General features: G+C 38.5%; 2 protein-coding genes across 2 annotated transcripts in view; both read right to left on the reverse strand.

Annotated features, from left to right (window-relative positions):
• Window positions 1–232, reverse strand: part of slc2a9l2 (solute carrier family 2 member 9, like 2) — a 105,870-nt gene extending 105,638 nt beyond the window's left edge. Inside the window, exon 1 of the mRNA XM_085456079.1 lies at window positions 101–232. The gene's annotated coding sequence lies outside the window, so the exon portion shown is untranslated. The remainder of the gene's footprint in view (window positions 1–100) is intronic.
• Window positions 233–2,806: 2,574 nt separating this feature from the next.
• On the reverse strand, window positions 2,807–14,384 carry wdr1 (WD repeat domain 1). Its single transcript, XM_085456081.1, has 15 exons — window positions 14,244–14,384; window positions 12,666–12,787; window positions 12,052–12,142; window positions 8,517–8,664; window positions 7,984–8,164; window positions 6,891–6,968; window positions 6,724–6,804; window positions 6,068–6,301; window positions 5,349–5,438; window positions 4,641–4,795; window positions 4,301–4,388; window positions 4,064–4,174; window positions 3,758–3,931; window positions 3,419–3,563; window positions 2,807–3,085 (listed from the first exon to the last, which is right to left on the reverse strand). The coding sequence occupies exons 1-15, from the start codon at window positions 14,257–14,259 to the stop codon at window positions 2,979–2,981; spliced, it is 1,821 nt and encodes a 606-aa protein (XP_085312207.1). The 5' UTR covers window positions 14,260–14,384; the 3' UTR covers window positions 2,807–2,978.
• Between the last annotated feature and the right edge of the window lie 415 nt (window positions 14,385–14,799).

Genomic DNA, 14,799 nt, shown 5'->3' on the forward strand with positions numbered 1-14,799 from the left:
GAAAAAACAGGAAAGTTCCCAAACGTTCCCCTGATAACAGCAGCATTCATTTTGTAAAAAGAAAAAATACATAAACAAGCGTAAGAGAGAGTAAACTCACCAGACCCTCTTAAGAATCTTTCTGTCCAGTGCCGGGGTTTCCCTGCAGATTCAGAGAGTAGCCATAGGCACATAATTAAAAAGTAATCATTATCACATGAGAGCCTGCTGGGTAACTTAATTTGCTGAAGCTGGACATGAAAAGAGAAAGAACACAGCTCAGACAGGAACTCAGTCAATCATTGGCCTGATAGCATTACATAATGTTACTGCTGGAAGAAAATAACAATTTAACAAGCGCTGACCTTTGAACATCTCTTTACATCAACAGCACTTTACATCATTTTTAATCAACACATTTCCCTGACTGTCCTTGTTTTTAATCTCATAGTATAGTATTTCACTTGCCTTTTTATTTGCCTTTCTCTAGCAGGTTGCTTCAAGAAGTCCAGCTGAGCTCCTTCTCACTCCAACACAAAACCTGTTTGAGTCAAGCTGTTTCTTTCTTCAACTGCTTTTTCTAAAGGACACCTTGCCGTGCGAGTACGCTGTGAACTTGGAAAATAGACAGATCTTTTTTGTGACCCCTATGTGCTAGAGAGACACGGGCCTACTTTACAGATGAGGATAGAATTATTAGCCCACCTATACATGTTTTCAAAGTATTTCCCAAGTGCCAAACATCCTAGTTTTATTTTTGATGGTTACATTGTTTAACTTTGTGCACAGAAACAAAATGATTCCACTAAAACTACAATGGTCAAAATTATTAGCCCAAATGATGTTAATCTTCATTTGTGTATCCTTTTTGCTGTTGTCAGGTGTTGTTTTCATGTCTCAAACACACCTCTAGAGTAACCCCAGTTCATTCTTCTTTGTCAAATCTCTCAAGCTTCTCCAGATTTGATGATCTTCTTACGTGGACCTTGCTCCTCAGTTCACCACACAGATTTATGTCAGTTTACTTTGGTCTTTAGTTCTTTACCAGAAGCGATATATGTTTAAGGTTTTGATGGAAGACAAAGCATACACTCACTCAGTTTTGCTGCTGACTACTTGAGGGTTTTCTTTCAAATATTTCACATATGCTTCTGCTTTCATGATTCCTTCCATCTTGACAAGATTCCCAGTTTCAGACACACTGAAGCATCCCCACAGTTCTTCTGCAAAAGTGCAATTTTTCTTAGCCTGCAACGTCACAGTCCATTCCTGTGCAGAGTTCTAGTGATTGTCTTAAGACTGCAAATACTGACCTGTCTAAGTCAATCACTGGTGTCTTGGCAGTTATTCTGGGATCTTTAGACACATCTTTCACTAGTTTTCTTCGCAGAGTCTTTGATATCTTACAGTTACTTCTGCCAGGCTTGTTCTGTACTGTGTGGCTCTCTTTCAATTTCTTGAAGATACTTCTCACTTCAGTTGTCATAACCGTGTTTATGCTTCGCTTTCCTGCTTTGTAAGCATCAATTCTTTTTCTCAAGTCTAAACTTTTTCCTTTGATTTTGGCACAATGCTTTCTCAAGTGCCAGCTCCCTGAAGTTATGCTGTGTGTAAATTGGAAGATATCCATCAGTTTAACTTGATTTTACAAGCTTTGACTATTACAAAGTAAAAGCACATCCTTTCAGTTGTTTGTGCTATGGCTCAATAAACAGTTTTCAGGGAGCTAGAATTTGCCTGGCATTATCTTTTTTTACTTTATTAAACAAAAATCTGTTCTAACTATTGCTATAATAATAATAATGTGCTATTGATGCCATGAGGACCTCTAGGCAAGTACCATCAGCTTCTATTATACTAAAGAGGACTTTTTAATCAAACAGCTGAATAAATTATGTAAAATGATAGGGATGTGCAAATGGTACTACAGACCAGAGAAAATACGTTAGGAAACATTTCAATCACCTCTGCTTTGTTATATTTATGGAAAAAAAAAAAAAAAGAAAAAAAGAAAAAGAGACTGGAAATTATTTGAATCATAAACACCCTTTAAAGAAGTTCATCGGCTCCGGTCACTCAGGAGGCCCCTCTTAGTAAACCTCTACAGTTCAATCTATTCATGTTCGCCATGAAGCTGTGCTGAAAATTCTCAGTTCAGTCTACAACTCCAGGTGTTTAAAAGGATTACTGCGTGACAAGAAACATGCATAAAAAGTTTTATTATTATTAACAATAATAATAATAATAATAATCATCATGAGTCTGTTCCACTTTGTAAGTGGATGCATAAAGACATAGAAAAAAAAAAAAATAATAATTATGAGACAAGCAATGAGAGCCCAAACGCACAGCAACAACACAGGACCTTCAACTAAACAGGCAGCATCTTGATTGTACACATACTTCTCTCAGTTCCTATTATTGCTCCCCAGTCCAACAAGAAGAAATGTGAACCACAAAGTATGAAACCTAGGACAAAGCCAAAAGGCAAAGACTCACCCACCTTAAAACTTTGAAAATAAAGACTGACAGGCAGTTGCAGTTGGAACCAGTTACAGCTAATTTCAGGAATGTAACCAACGGGTTTTGTTTCCAACATACTTTTGTTCAATTTAAGAGAAGGAGAGAAAAAAAAAAAAAAAAAAAAAAAAGATTATGGTTCTTCCTTTAAGCCAGAAAGCATTGACCCCAACCACAGTTTATACCCATGGAATGATGAGCTCATTAATATTTTTTTGGGTCCATCATGCTTAAAGTGCTGTAAAAGCACACATTGTTACACGTTTCCTCTCTGTAAGCTGAGGTTATTTGCATTAAACAGATCACATGTGGTACCTTTTTTACTGCTCAAAATCATTTACAAGTTTGGTGTTTATAGACAGCATTGAACACTTTTTAGACAAGGAAAATACAGAAGAGAAAAAAGAAAAGGGAAAAAAAGAATTAAATTCAACAGTAGTCCTTGTCCCTGGAGATGTGGATGTTTGTCTGCTTGAAGCTCAGTATGTAATAGTCCACTGCTTGACACTGGCGTCGTGGGAGGTGGTGACCAGAGTGTGAGCATCTAGCCAAGCCAGGCCGCTAACGTGGTGCAATCGGTGAGCGTCTGCAACAAAGACATCACAGCAATTTAAAAAAAAAAAAAAAAAAAAGCCATCTTCAACTAAAAGAACCTGGGTTTAATAAAAGTTTAGTTTGTTTAACATCCCATACTGACTGAGATGTGAGTTACAACTCTTTAAGAAATCAAGCCTGGTTTTGCTCCTAAATTTTAAGAAGCAGATTCAACAAACTGAGTTTATAAACTTTGTAACAGTTTAGGACCATTTAATTTATTTTTACCCTCTTTTCAATGATTGCTCAGTAAACATTTAATATTAAAAAGCTTTTTTAAAAACACGCTTAGATGTGTTGAGTGTGGATTGCTTGCGAGACAGACCTGGGATTTTGAGCCGCTGGTCTGGATCGCTAACTGTCCAGACGTAGACCAGCATGTCCATCCCACCAGTCGCAAAGTGCTCGTTATCAGGTGACCAGGCCAAAGTCACAGGTTTGGCATGGTGTCCATAAAACTCATTTTTAACCTGATGGGGAGAAAAAAAAAAAAAAAAAAAAAAAAAAAAAAAAAAAAAAAAAAAAGGCAACCATAAAACAGTAATTAGTATTTAAAAAAAAAAAAAAAAAAAAAAAAAAAAAAAAAAAAAAAAAAAAAAAAAACCCCACACACGTAACAGGCAGCAAACAGAAGACAGGATCATTAAGAAAGGCAAATATTTACCGAATAGCCGTCTGCCACGTTAAAGACCGTGATAACCTTCTTGTCATCAATGGCAGCCAGATAGGCGCCATCATTCGAATAGGCCATGTCTGTAATGGGCCCTTTGACCTCAAGAGCTTTCCCCTCATCTTTCAGAGTGTTGCCCTGAACTGAGTACAGATGAACTTTTCCATCCTAAGAAGAAAGAAAATGAATCCAGAGTCCAACCAAGCTTTTCTGTGATAGCTATAGTGTGTTTTTATTACATGGAACCAACAAACATTGAACGAATGTAAACATGTGGTGAGATTATCTGTGTCCACTTACTGCTCCGCCCACTGCAGCAGTGGTGCCGCCAGGATGCAAAGCTCCAACCTCTGCTTCATAGCCAAGATTGTCCAATGTGAAGACTTTCTTCTTATCCTTCACAAGGACAATCTACAAAGAGCCATGAATAACAACGCAGTCATTATTCCCCAAACAAAAAAAATCACCAACCTTGCAAGTGCAAGAATGACTGGATCTGATTTATGCAAGCAGTAATGACTGAAGCAAAGACATTACCTGCCCAATGCACACAGCCAATGACAGCCCACCTGCCCCTACGGACACACTTTTAGGCTGGAAATCCATCTTCACCACATCAGAGGCACTAGAAACCAACAAAGAGGTTATTTATGTGAGGAGAGGAAGAAGAACAACAACCCTCTTCCTACTATGAACAATTGAACTGTAAGCATGCATTTAAAAAAAAAAAAAAAAGAAAAGAAAAAAAAAAAAAAAAGGTACTTTTAGCCTTCAACCCTGTCCTTCACCTTATCAAGGACAAACTTCTGTTTAATAGACCAAATGTAAAATGATTAATAAAATGGCTTATTCATAAAGCCACATCATGGCCCCTCACCTGTACTCCTTCTTGCTGATGCTGGTGTAGCGCAGTGTATCATCCATGCTACAAGTCACCAACTCATTAGCTTCATCAGTCACGATCTTGCTAACCTGGTTGCTGTGACCTTTTCCTGAGAAGCAGTCGTTCTCTCCAGTTTCTGCATCCCAGTAATGTGAGGGATACGTTAAGGAACGTTATCTATGTCTGCAGTTATTCTATGCAAATATGAAAGTCTGAGAAATGCCTGCAAAAAACAAAACTGAAAAGTTGTTTTGTAACTTGCGTCACTATTCAAATAACAAAGCTCTCTAAAGAGTTATTCAATAGTGGTAGATGGGCCATATTTTTTTATTTATGGCTTTTTTTAAGCAAACTATTAGAAAGTTCTGCTGCTTCAGGTTGTAAAAATGTAATTGTTCAATTTAAAAAGCTCAAATTTTTAACATTTTGATTTTTAAATTTTGATTAAAACTCAGCTCCTGCACAATGTGAATCAAATCTACATTGATAGAAATTAATTAAATTTGATGAATGAAAAAAGGGCATGTTACATTATCACTACAAGTGTGTAATGACCTTGTGTTAAACAGAAAAACATCAAACCTCTTTTATATTGAAAACAATTGGGCAAGATTGAGCTTACATGCAGGACAGGACGCCTACGCATGTCCCACTGAGTAACCTTTACAGTCATTAGCGACAATCAGTAAGTGTTGAAAGGATATTTATGTGTCCGTCGTGACTCCCCGAGTAGATGTACGGCCGCCCTTCATTTTTGTGAACAGTAACACACTGGATGGACTTGGTATGACCCTGTAGAAAGAATAAGCACACATTTGAATATATGGAAAGGTACACAAGACATTAACACTACAGTATTGCATCCCCACACAAATGAAAGACAGCACAGAGAACTGAAAACATTCATCTTTGTAATAGCCACAGTGCATATTTAGATGCTTCTGTGAGAAGTTTATGTAATGACTTATTTTCCTGTCTTACCTACTGAACACCACAAGTGTATGATGGATACATCAGGAAGATGTGTCACAAGACACTTCTAGCCTCCTCACACAGACACCCTCCACGTGTAAATGTTGAGCACACTGCTCTTTCATCACTAAAAACTAATCTTCCCATTTGAAAACAAAAAATTTGTATGAAAACAAGCAACTCAGTAAAGCAGGATCTGCAGTGTGCATTTGCACTCTTAGGCATGCAGTTTGAACCATCGCTATGCAAATATTGATGGCGATTTACATTTAACAGATGCCAAGTTTGGTTTTCAAACACTGTAGAAAAGGTTTCTACTATGACACTTTAATTTCCATTGTATTTCAGAAGCTCAAACACAGTTAAAAAACTAACAAAACTGCCATTATTATCATTATCAAATCAGTGATTCTATCCAGAAATAGCATCCTTTAATTCTTGGGGCTGACCTTGATTGTGCGTATGGGCCGGTTGGGGTTGTTCTTGTCCAAGTAGTTGATGTATCCTGACAAGGAGATGCTGAGGAGGTGGTCTTTCTGCCACAGGCACCCCAGCTGCTGGTCTGTCACGTCGGAGCCCAGGTTGAAGGTGGTGACAGCCGTGGTTGCACCGACATCCCAGAGCTTCACGGTCTTGTCCCCTGAGGCAGAGATCAGTTGAGAGCTGTCAGGGCTCCAGCTGACCTGTGGGCGAAAAAACCCCCCCAGAAACGTAGTATGTCAGAATGCATGTGAGCAAAGACAGAAATTTTGTAAGCACCGTTTGTGCAACCTATGAATGGGCATTAAACAATAGAAGAAAACACACCAACACTACGTGGAAAAGAAATCAAAGAAAAATGAGAAAAGATTAGTAACTTGAGGACAGAAGGGTTTATAGCATGCATAATTCCTATTGGCACATAATTCCTCTAGGCAGACTGCCAAATCTGATTATAGTTGGCTCTCCGGAACAACAAAAGCCATTCATTTAACAAAGTGACTGTAAGTTAACACTGTAGCAAAGAGGTAAAACACTAGGATTGATCCTTTAAACAAGGCAGACTGTTAATGTACCTATCCATATTATTCACTGGAGTTTGGTTTTTAACCTAAAAAAGACTTACAGCATAGATTCCTCCTTTGTGAGCCTTCTCTCCACCAAGGGAGCCAACACGTTCACCAGTTGTTCCATCATAGATTAAAATCTGTGGATATTTAATAAAAACAATTAGGTACACATTTTGCTTAAAGTCATTTTAATTTTAAGTTTCACATGATCACGGACACTTACCTGACCATCAGCACCCGCTGTAACAAACCGACTTCCATCTGGAGAGAAACGAATGCAGTTGACGAACTGGCTGTGGTCCTTTGGGTGGAAAAAAATTAAAAAGAAATCAACATAGAAGTTAGCTTTATGGATCAAATGAGTGTTTGATTTTGACACATAATATTTGGTCTTGTGCATAAATGGAAACCAAACATTGAAAGTAGATCCAGTATTTTCAATAGTCATAGTGTAGATTTAACATAGTCTCAAACAAGTGAGGAAGGAAGAAGCAAAAAATAAATAAATTTAAAAAAAAAAAAAAAAAAAAAAGGACTGCTTAGTCATCTTCATGACCGACAGAAACTCAGTCCTTCCTCAATTGAGACCATCATGACCGACCAGTATGCAGGCTTAAAGAAAACAAATGTTTCCTTGATTTTCCTTTAAGCATGTGTTATAGGCAAATTTGAGAATTTAAATTTACCTATGACACAAATAGCACAAGGTTCATGTGGAGAGCAAAGACATGGGATCAATAGCTGTGATTACAATTCTTGTTTGTTTTAATTTAATAACACCCCACTAATAAGCCAATAATGCAATTCTTAAAGGGAATACAAGGTGTAATTTACTTTAAAATTTAACAAATATATCCACCGTTTTATGTACCTTGACCAACTGGATTTTATATTAACTTCAAATAAATTAGTCTGCAGTACACTTTGTGCCTGGTTGTAGGAAGCAGCTCACACTCTCGAAGAATTTATGGGGATGTGGATTATGTAATATGGAAACAGGCAAACAAGGCCACATTGTCAAAACCCAACAGAGTGTGGCAGATTTGAGATGGCCAACAGATATTAAAGCCAGAGAAAGTTGGAAAGCTGCAATGCTTTGTTACCAGTGCATGTCAAAGACAACATTTAGCCATTGGCTGTTCTGACCACTTTAATCCAGCACATGTCAGCAGATCATCTTTTCTCTAAGACTTGTCCAGCAAAACAACAGCCAAGAAAAAAAAAGAAAAAAACAAACAATCCAGCTTAGCTCTAATCACTCTGGAACAAACACCTCTTTACTAAAGCTGCTCAAATTGCCAACAAATGCAACTCACCCGTAATGTGAACTTGAACTTGAAGGGAGGTCCCTCAAAGAAGGAGGCACAGGTGTCGTCACTGGCAGTGGCAAGGCGGTAAGGGCGCTTCTGCCTTATGTCTACACTGTTAATTAATTTTGAGTGGCCAGAAACCTCTCCCACTGATGAGCCAGAGTCCCACAGGAACACTGCCCCAAACCTACAATGACAAGTGAACACCGATACAGTTGATCCAGGTTTGAATTAGAGGAAGAAAGATACGTGCTAGAAGGTTTCGATTTCCTGCACAATAGTGATGCAAACAGTTCTTTTTATAATAAAAACAATAAATAAATAACATTGGTCCTGCAAGTGCACAAACATATCACCTTGATATCTAAAGCAAACAGTGAGTTTGTGCCACGTGGGAATAAATCAGTGTGAACGCTGTAAGAGAAGTTTCTCATGAGACAGTTACCATGGTTGATTTTAAACTACGAATCAATTTGTAGCCAGTGTAGCGCCAAAAGAAAAAAAATAAATAAAAAAAATAAAAAAATCCTGACACTCACTTCTCTCGTCCGTCCCCAACAACAGCAAGCCTCTTGCTGTCCTCGGTCCATGCAATGTCCTTCACCTTCCCTGAAATCGGGGTGTACTCATACTTGAGCATGTGTTCCTTCTGGGTGGTGTCCCAGATACGGATCTTTCCTGATGCATCTAACGGATATAAAAGCAACATGATTACATAGCAGTCACATTATTGTGGCAACTATGAGAATACACAGTTTTACCAGGATTTTTGCAGTGGCTACTGATAAAAATGTGACTTGACCTTCATTATGGTCCAAATTCTACACAAAATCTGACAAATCCATTTAAAAACATGTTTTAATTTAGCACAACTTCTTAACCCTTTAAGACCTACCATAGAACCAAGTTCGCCAGAGCTTATATTATATTTTTACATGCTGTGGAGCCATTTTTGGGAGCATTTCAAGTTGCTATACATCAATACAACCATTATAGCCCAAACTTTAATAATATGTCTGCATTAGGTGCATAGTAACTACATAAATTGCAAAAAAGTGCAATAAACTACAAAAAAAATTGAAAATCGTTTTTGTTTTTTTAACATATATTTCTAGTTAGAGAAATTTAAGAGGCTTATCCCTCAAAACTGTAAATACAAAAAAGTTACACAAACTAGTTTCCCACCACAGGAAATTTATTTTGAGTGTCTTCATAGTTTTATTTTTGAAATACACCAATATTTATATATACACTGCAGGAAAAACGAAAATAAATATTATAGTGCAAATTTGCAAAATAACAGCATATGCATCAAAATAAACTATTTCCAGCAGTGCAATATGAGTCTTAAGCATCCCAGAAACGACACAGAAAGTCATAAAGTCAAACATAACTTTTTAAAACACATAACAAGTAAAACACAAGCTCATAAGGCCCCGATCGTAAAAAAACTACATTTCCGCAAAATGACGTCACTTCCGGTTTCGGGCAGGTCATGCGGTCATGTGATAGTTCGCGCTGATGGACGTAGGAAGTGTTACAAACAGCTGATGGATCGGCGAAGCGTGTTTCTGGAATATCATGTTTTTGTTGCTGCAAGTGATTTTTATGCAGTTTTTGCAAAGCTATATGTGGAAGGAAACTGTGACCTAGGACAAGCTGATGGCATAAGATGTAAGTACAACTCCTCCAGTTTCATATGCAAAAAAAATTATTGCGCTAGCTTACTTGGTTGCAGAGCTACCGGGATTTAAAAATAGTTACGCAAAACAGAGCGTGCCCGCTCCGATCGGCTGTAAAGGGTTAAGTAATAACTCACAATGCAAGCTGGAAAAAGTAAATAAAAGTCAATTAACATCATCAAAACCTACTTGGACTCAGATATTTCAGTTAAAGCCTTGTCCCTAAATGTCCACAAATCACAATCTACTCTTCCTAGGAAAAACTGGTTCACGTGCATTGTGCCGTAACAGCAATTTTCATAGGAACTTAGCAAGGAGCATTACAAAAGTGCATGAAATTAGAGGAGATATGCACAATCTGCAGTTTGACAGGATATCAGGATTGTTGCTAGACTGTTGGGAGTGAAGATTCTAGAAAGACTACAATATTCATTCAATAAAGTGTAAAAGAACCCAAGGGCAAGGGCAGAACACCATTACAAGAAACAACAAACCACACAAAGCTTACAGTGGGGCAAAAAAGTATTTAGTCAGCCACCGATTGTGCAAGTTCCCCCACTTAAAATGATGACAGAGGTCAGTAATTTGCACCAGAGGTACACTTCAACTGTGAGAGACAGAATGTGGAAAAAAAAAAAAAAAAAAAAAAAAATCCATGAATCCACATGGTAGGATTTGTAAAGAATTTATTCGTAAATCAGGGTGGAAAATAAGTATTTGGTCACCTCAAACAAGGAAAATCTCTGGCTCTCACAGACCTGTAACGTCTTCTGTCCCCCACTCGTTACCTGTATGAATGGCACCTGTTTGAACTCATCATCTGTATAAAAGACACCTGTCCACAGCCTCAAACAGTCAGACTCCAAACTCCGCCATGGCCAAGACCAAAGAGCTTTCGAAGGACACCAGGAAAAGTATTGTAGACCTGCACCAGACTGGGAAGAGTGAATCTACAATAGGCAAGCAGCTTGGTGTGAAAAAAATCAACTGTGGGAGCAATCATCAGAAAATGGAAGACATACAAGACCACTGATAATCTCCCTCGATCTGGGGCTCCACGCAAGATCTCATCCCGTGGGGTCAAAATGATCATGAGAACGGTGAGCAAAGATCCCAGAACCACACGGGGGGACCTGGTGAATGACCTGCAGAGAGCTGGGACCAAAGTAACAAAGGTCACCATCAGTAACACACTACAACGGCAGGGAATCAAATCCCGCAGTGCCAGACGTGTTCCGCTGCTGAAGCCAGTGCATGTCCAGGCCCGTCTGAAGTTTGCCAGAGAGCACATGGATGATACAGCAGAGGATTGGGAGAATGTCATGTGGTCAGATGAAACCAAAGTAGAACTTTTTGGTATAAACTCAACTCGTCGTGTTTGGAGGAAGAAGAATACTGAGTTGCATCCCAAGAACACCATACCTACTGTGAAGCATGGGGGTGGAAACATCATGCTATGGGGCTGTTTTTCTGCCAAGGGGACAGGACGACTGATCCGTGTTAAGGACAGAATGAATGGGGCCATGTATCGTGAGATTTTGAGCCAAAACCTCCTTCCATCAGTGAGAACTTTGAAGATGAAACGAGGCTGGGTCTTCCAACATGACAATGATCCAAAACACACCGCCCGGGCAACAAAGGAGTGGATCCGTAAGAAGCATTTGAAAGTCCTGGAGTGGCCTAGCCAGTCTCCAGACCTCAACCCCATAGAAAATCTGTGGCGGGAGTTGAAAGTCCGTGTTGCTCGGCGACAGCCCCAAAACATCACTGCTCTCGAGAAGATCTGCATGGAGGAATGGGCCAAAATACCAGCTACTGTGTGTGCAAACCTGGTAAAGACCTATAGTAAACGTTTGACCTCTGTTATTGCCAACAAAGGTTATGTTACAAAGTATTGAGTTGTATTTTTGTTATTGACCAAATACTTATTTTCCACCCTGATTTACGAATAAATTCTTTACAAATCCTACCATGTGGATTCATGGATTTTTTTTTTTCACATTCTGTCTCTCACAGTTGAAGTGTACCTCTGGTGCAAATTACTGACCTGTCATCATTTTAGGTGGGGGAACTTGCACAATCGGTGGCTGACTAAATACTTTTTTGCCCCACTGTAGATGTTCAGTAACACTACTGGGATAACATTTTGATGCCAAAAAGACAAAAATTGAGCTTGTTTGCAAAAATGGTCCAAGCCCCGAGTCGGCAGAAGGAGTCCAGTTTTTTTCTGCATGCACTGCGAGTGGTTACTGAGTGTCAGAAGCACAGCAGTTTGTTTTTTGTTTACTCTAATGGTGTTCATCCCTAATTATGTTTTAGATAAAAATCAGTAAATTCCAGTAGGTTTACAAACTCTTTCTTGCAAATGTTCAAATGTATTTTTCTCTTTTACCTCCAGATGCAATGTAGAATCCACTGGGTGCATACTTCGCAACAGTAACTTGATGGGCATGCTCAGTGTAAATGTCTGCAATAGCTGGGTTCTTAAAAAAAACGAAAAAAAAAAAAAACACAAAAATGGAAAGATTAGCTAGATTAGCTCAGAAATTGCAAATAAATGATGAGCATTTTTCCAATTGGTCACTTAAACCCAAACATCTAATCAACAATTAGTGTTGGCAAAGAAAAAATAAATTTTGGTAAACACTGGTAAACCACAAGCTGAAATCCTTTCCTGAGCTACTTCTAGATTAGGTGCTAACTGACAGCATTATGCTAACAGTAATTGTGCCAGCATGCAACTCAGATTTCAGAGAATATCAAGGGCACAATACTGAACACGCCCAAAAATACTGGGTGTAGCAGGAGGGCAACAAACAAAACCACCCACTAGTAGAGTGAAATGCTGTCTTTGATGTGGCTGCTAGCTTTTGATGCTGTACATTTTATGTGGTCATTACTCTCATTCAGTAGATTCTGTCATAGCCAGTAGATTTGTAAATACAAATGAATAAAATAATCAGCATCATGTTGATACAACTTTAAGACTTTTTTTTTTTAAATTACTTCAATGTTCCTGATGATGACACATTTCCCATTGGTGTAGAGGAAGTTGTTGCCTTTGGGATCACCACCGATCACTTTTGCAACTCCCCTCTCCATCTGTGGGAGACTGGCAAACACACGTTCTGAAAAAAGTGAAAATAATAAAATCAAAGATGTGGAAAACATCAATTAATGCACTGCAGACAGGGTTAAACACAAATAGAAAAAGTGTTTCACTGCATATCCTTTATCTGCTGGGAATAAAATCTGCCATTTCAGATAGCAGATTTTATTATTAACAGAAGTGTTCTATATCAACTAGTCGTTCATTAGTCATCCATAGGACTTAAAGTGGAGCTGGTTTCAGGTACCTTACTGATTATCACAGACACTTTGAGCACACGGCCAAGTCTATTCCTATTGTTCTACCAAGCAGTTTCACCCTCCTTATTAAATTCCCTGAACGCAAAGCGTTTTACACTTCAACCTTTAAGGAGTAACAAAAATAAAACATAACTAGATTAAGTTCTTCGGTGCACTTCCTCAAAATTTGGGCCATCATTTTTGACGCCAACTATGTTAGAAAACCAGTAAAAGACAAGTCTGGATTTGTTGCTGATCATTACATGGGTGAATTTTCTACTTTGTAAATTACTAAAGAAAAAAAAATACAAGTAACTGCTTGTAATTGAAGTATTTGCTTTTGTTTAGTTACACATTTTTTAAGTATAGAGTATCCATTTAGTAAGGTTTATGTTGATGAGTCTTGTTTTATTATAATAATAATAATAATAATAATAATAAGTGTACCGATTTTTATATAATTGCACAAATTATACAGCAATTTCAAATATTAGTATTTAAAATGTTTTATTATAGTTATATTATAAATTTACCAACACTTTGCTTGCCATAATTTTTACATACCATTGTAATAAACTAAACGAGATATACACTCAGGTCAAAATGCACTAGCACACTTTTGCTTGCTCATAATGGTTTTTGAATACATCACGAGTCAATCCTGCCTTATGCAGTAACTACACGGTTGTAACTTGAATGTGCCTTGAAAGACCAAAAATAAATAAATAAATCACTGCCATGTTTTCGCCATTTATATTTCCGACTGATTCAATGAGAAAAAAAAATGTAGCGTTAAATATGTTAGGACATTCGACCAGCGACAAATGTGTACTTCAGTACTTCCTCGGTGCTTCACTGGCAGACAGCCTCTGCGTGGACATGTCATAACAAAGCAATGGGAGCACAACTATTTCCTGACTGAGGCTAGCAACCTAGCTAACTAAAAAGCCACTGCCTGTGGCATGAAGCGGCTGCACTGAGTGCCAAAACATCTGCACAACACTCCGAGCTATCCAAACACAGGTGTGTACTACACCTGCCAGAATCGTTGCATGAGCGAAGCTTTTTTTGGTCTTTCTTGTGTGGGGTGAAGTGTCAAAATTACGCAGCTATGGGCGAGGCTAGCTAGCTGCTACCTGGATGACTAGCAGATCTGCCGACTAGTGTTACGCGAAGTAAGAGCCTTGTTCCTGTTTTTCCCGCCCTGCTGCTGACACAGAAATGAGACAGACTTACTCAGTTCATACGGCATTTTTTCTCCGCTGCCTCTGGCTTGGCTTTTCTCTTCCAGATGAATGAAACAGTGAAGACAGAAAAGCGCCCGTGGCTTTGCACTACCCTCCCTGATACACAAACACGGAAGCGGGTGCAGCCCTCGCTCTGCCTGGCTTTGCCCATATATAGTAAACTCAGATACCACGCTGAGGCTGTCAGCCAGTAACCGTGCGCTCGAGTTTTGGGGATAAATTTTACCTAAATATGGTCTCTCAGGTTCCAGGGCCAAACTAAAGCCATTCCAAAGCTTCACTAATCAAAATGGCCAGGTTTGCCTCATTTTGAGGCATATCATGTGCTACAGCCAGGTCACAGAGTCTTTTTTAATTTTTAAAAAGATAAACATATAGAAACAACATTTCTAATTCCTCAAAGAATGTTACCCTGTTAGTAAATATATATAATCCAGGAATCTATTTCTAGATGAATGTGTCATCTAGAAATAGAGTTAAAACTAAAATAAGGAGGTGAGTTTTGCGCAATCATTTGATTGCCTGAGAGGCCTGACTCAGGGTAG

Source organism: Copadichromis virginalis, linkage group LG5, assembly GCF_057382275.1.
Source record: "Copadichromis virginalis isolate Kocher_CV1m ecotype Utaka linkage group LG5, C_Virginalis_male_GT1.1, whole genome shotgun sequence".
Lineage (NCBI taxonomy): Eukaryota > Metazoa > Chordata > Actinopteri > Cichliformes > Cichlidae > Copadichromis > Copadichromis virginalis.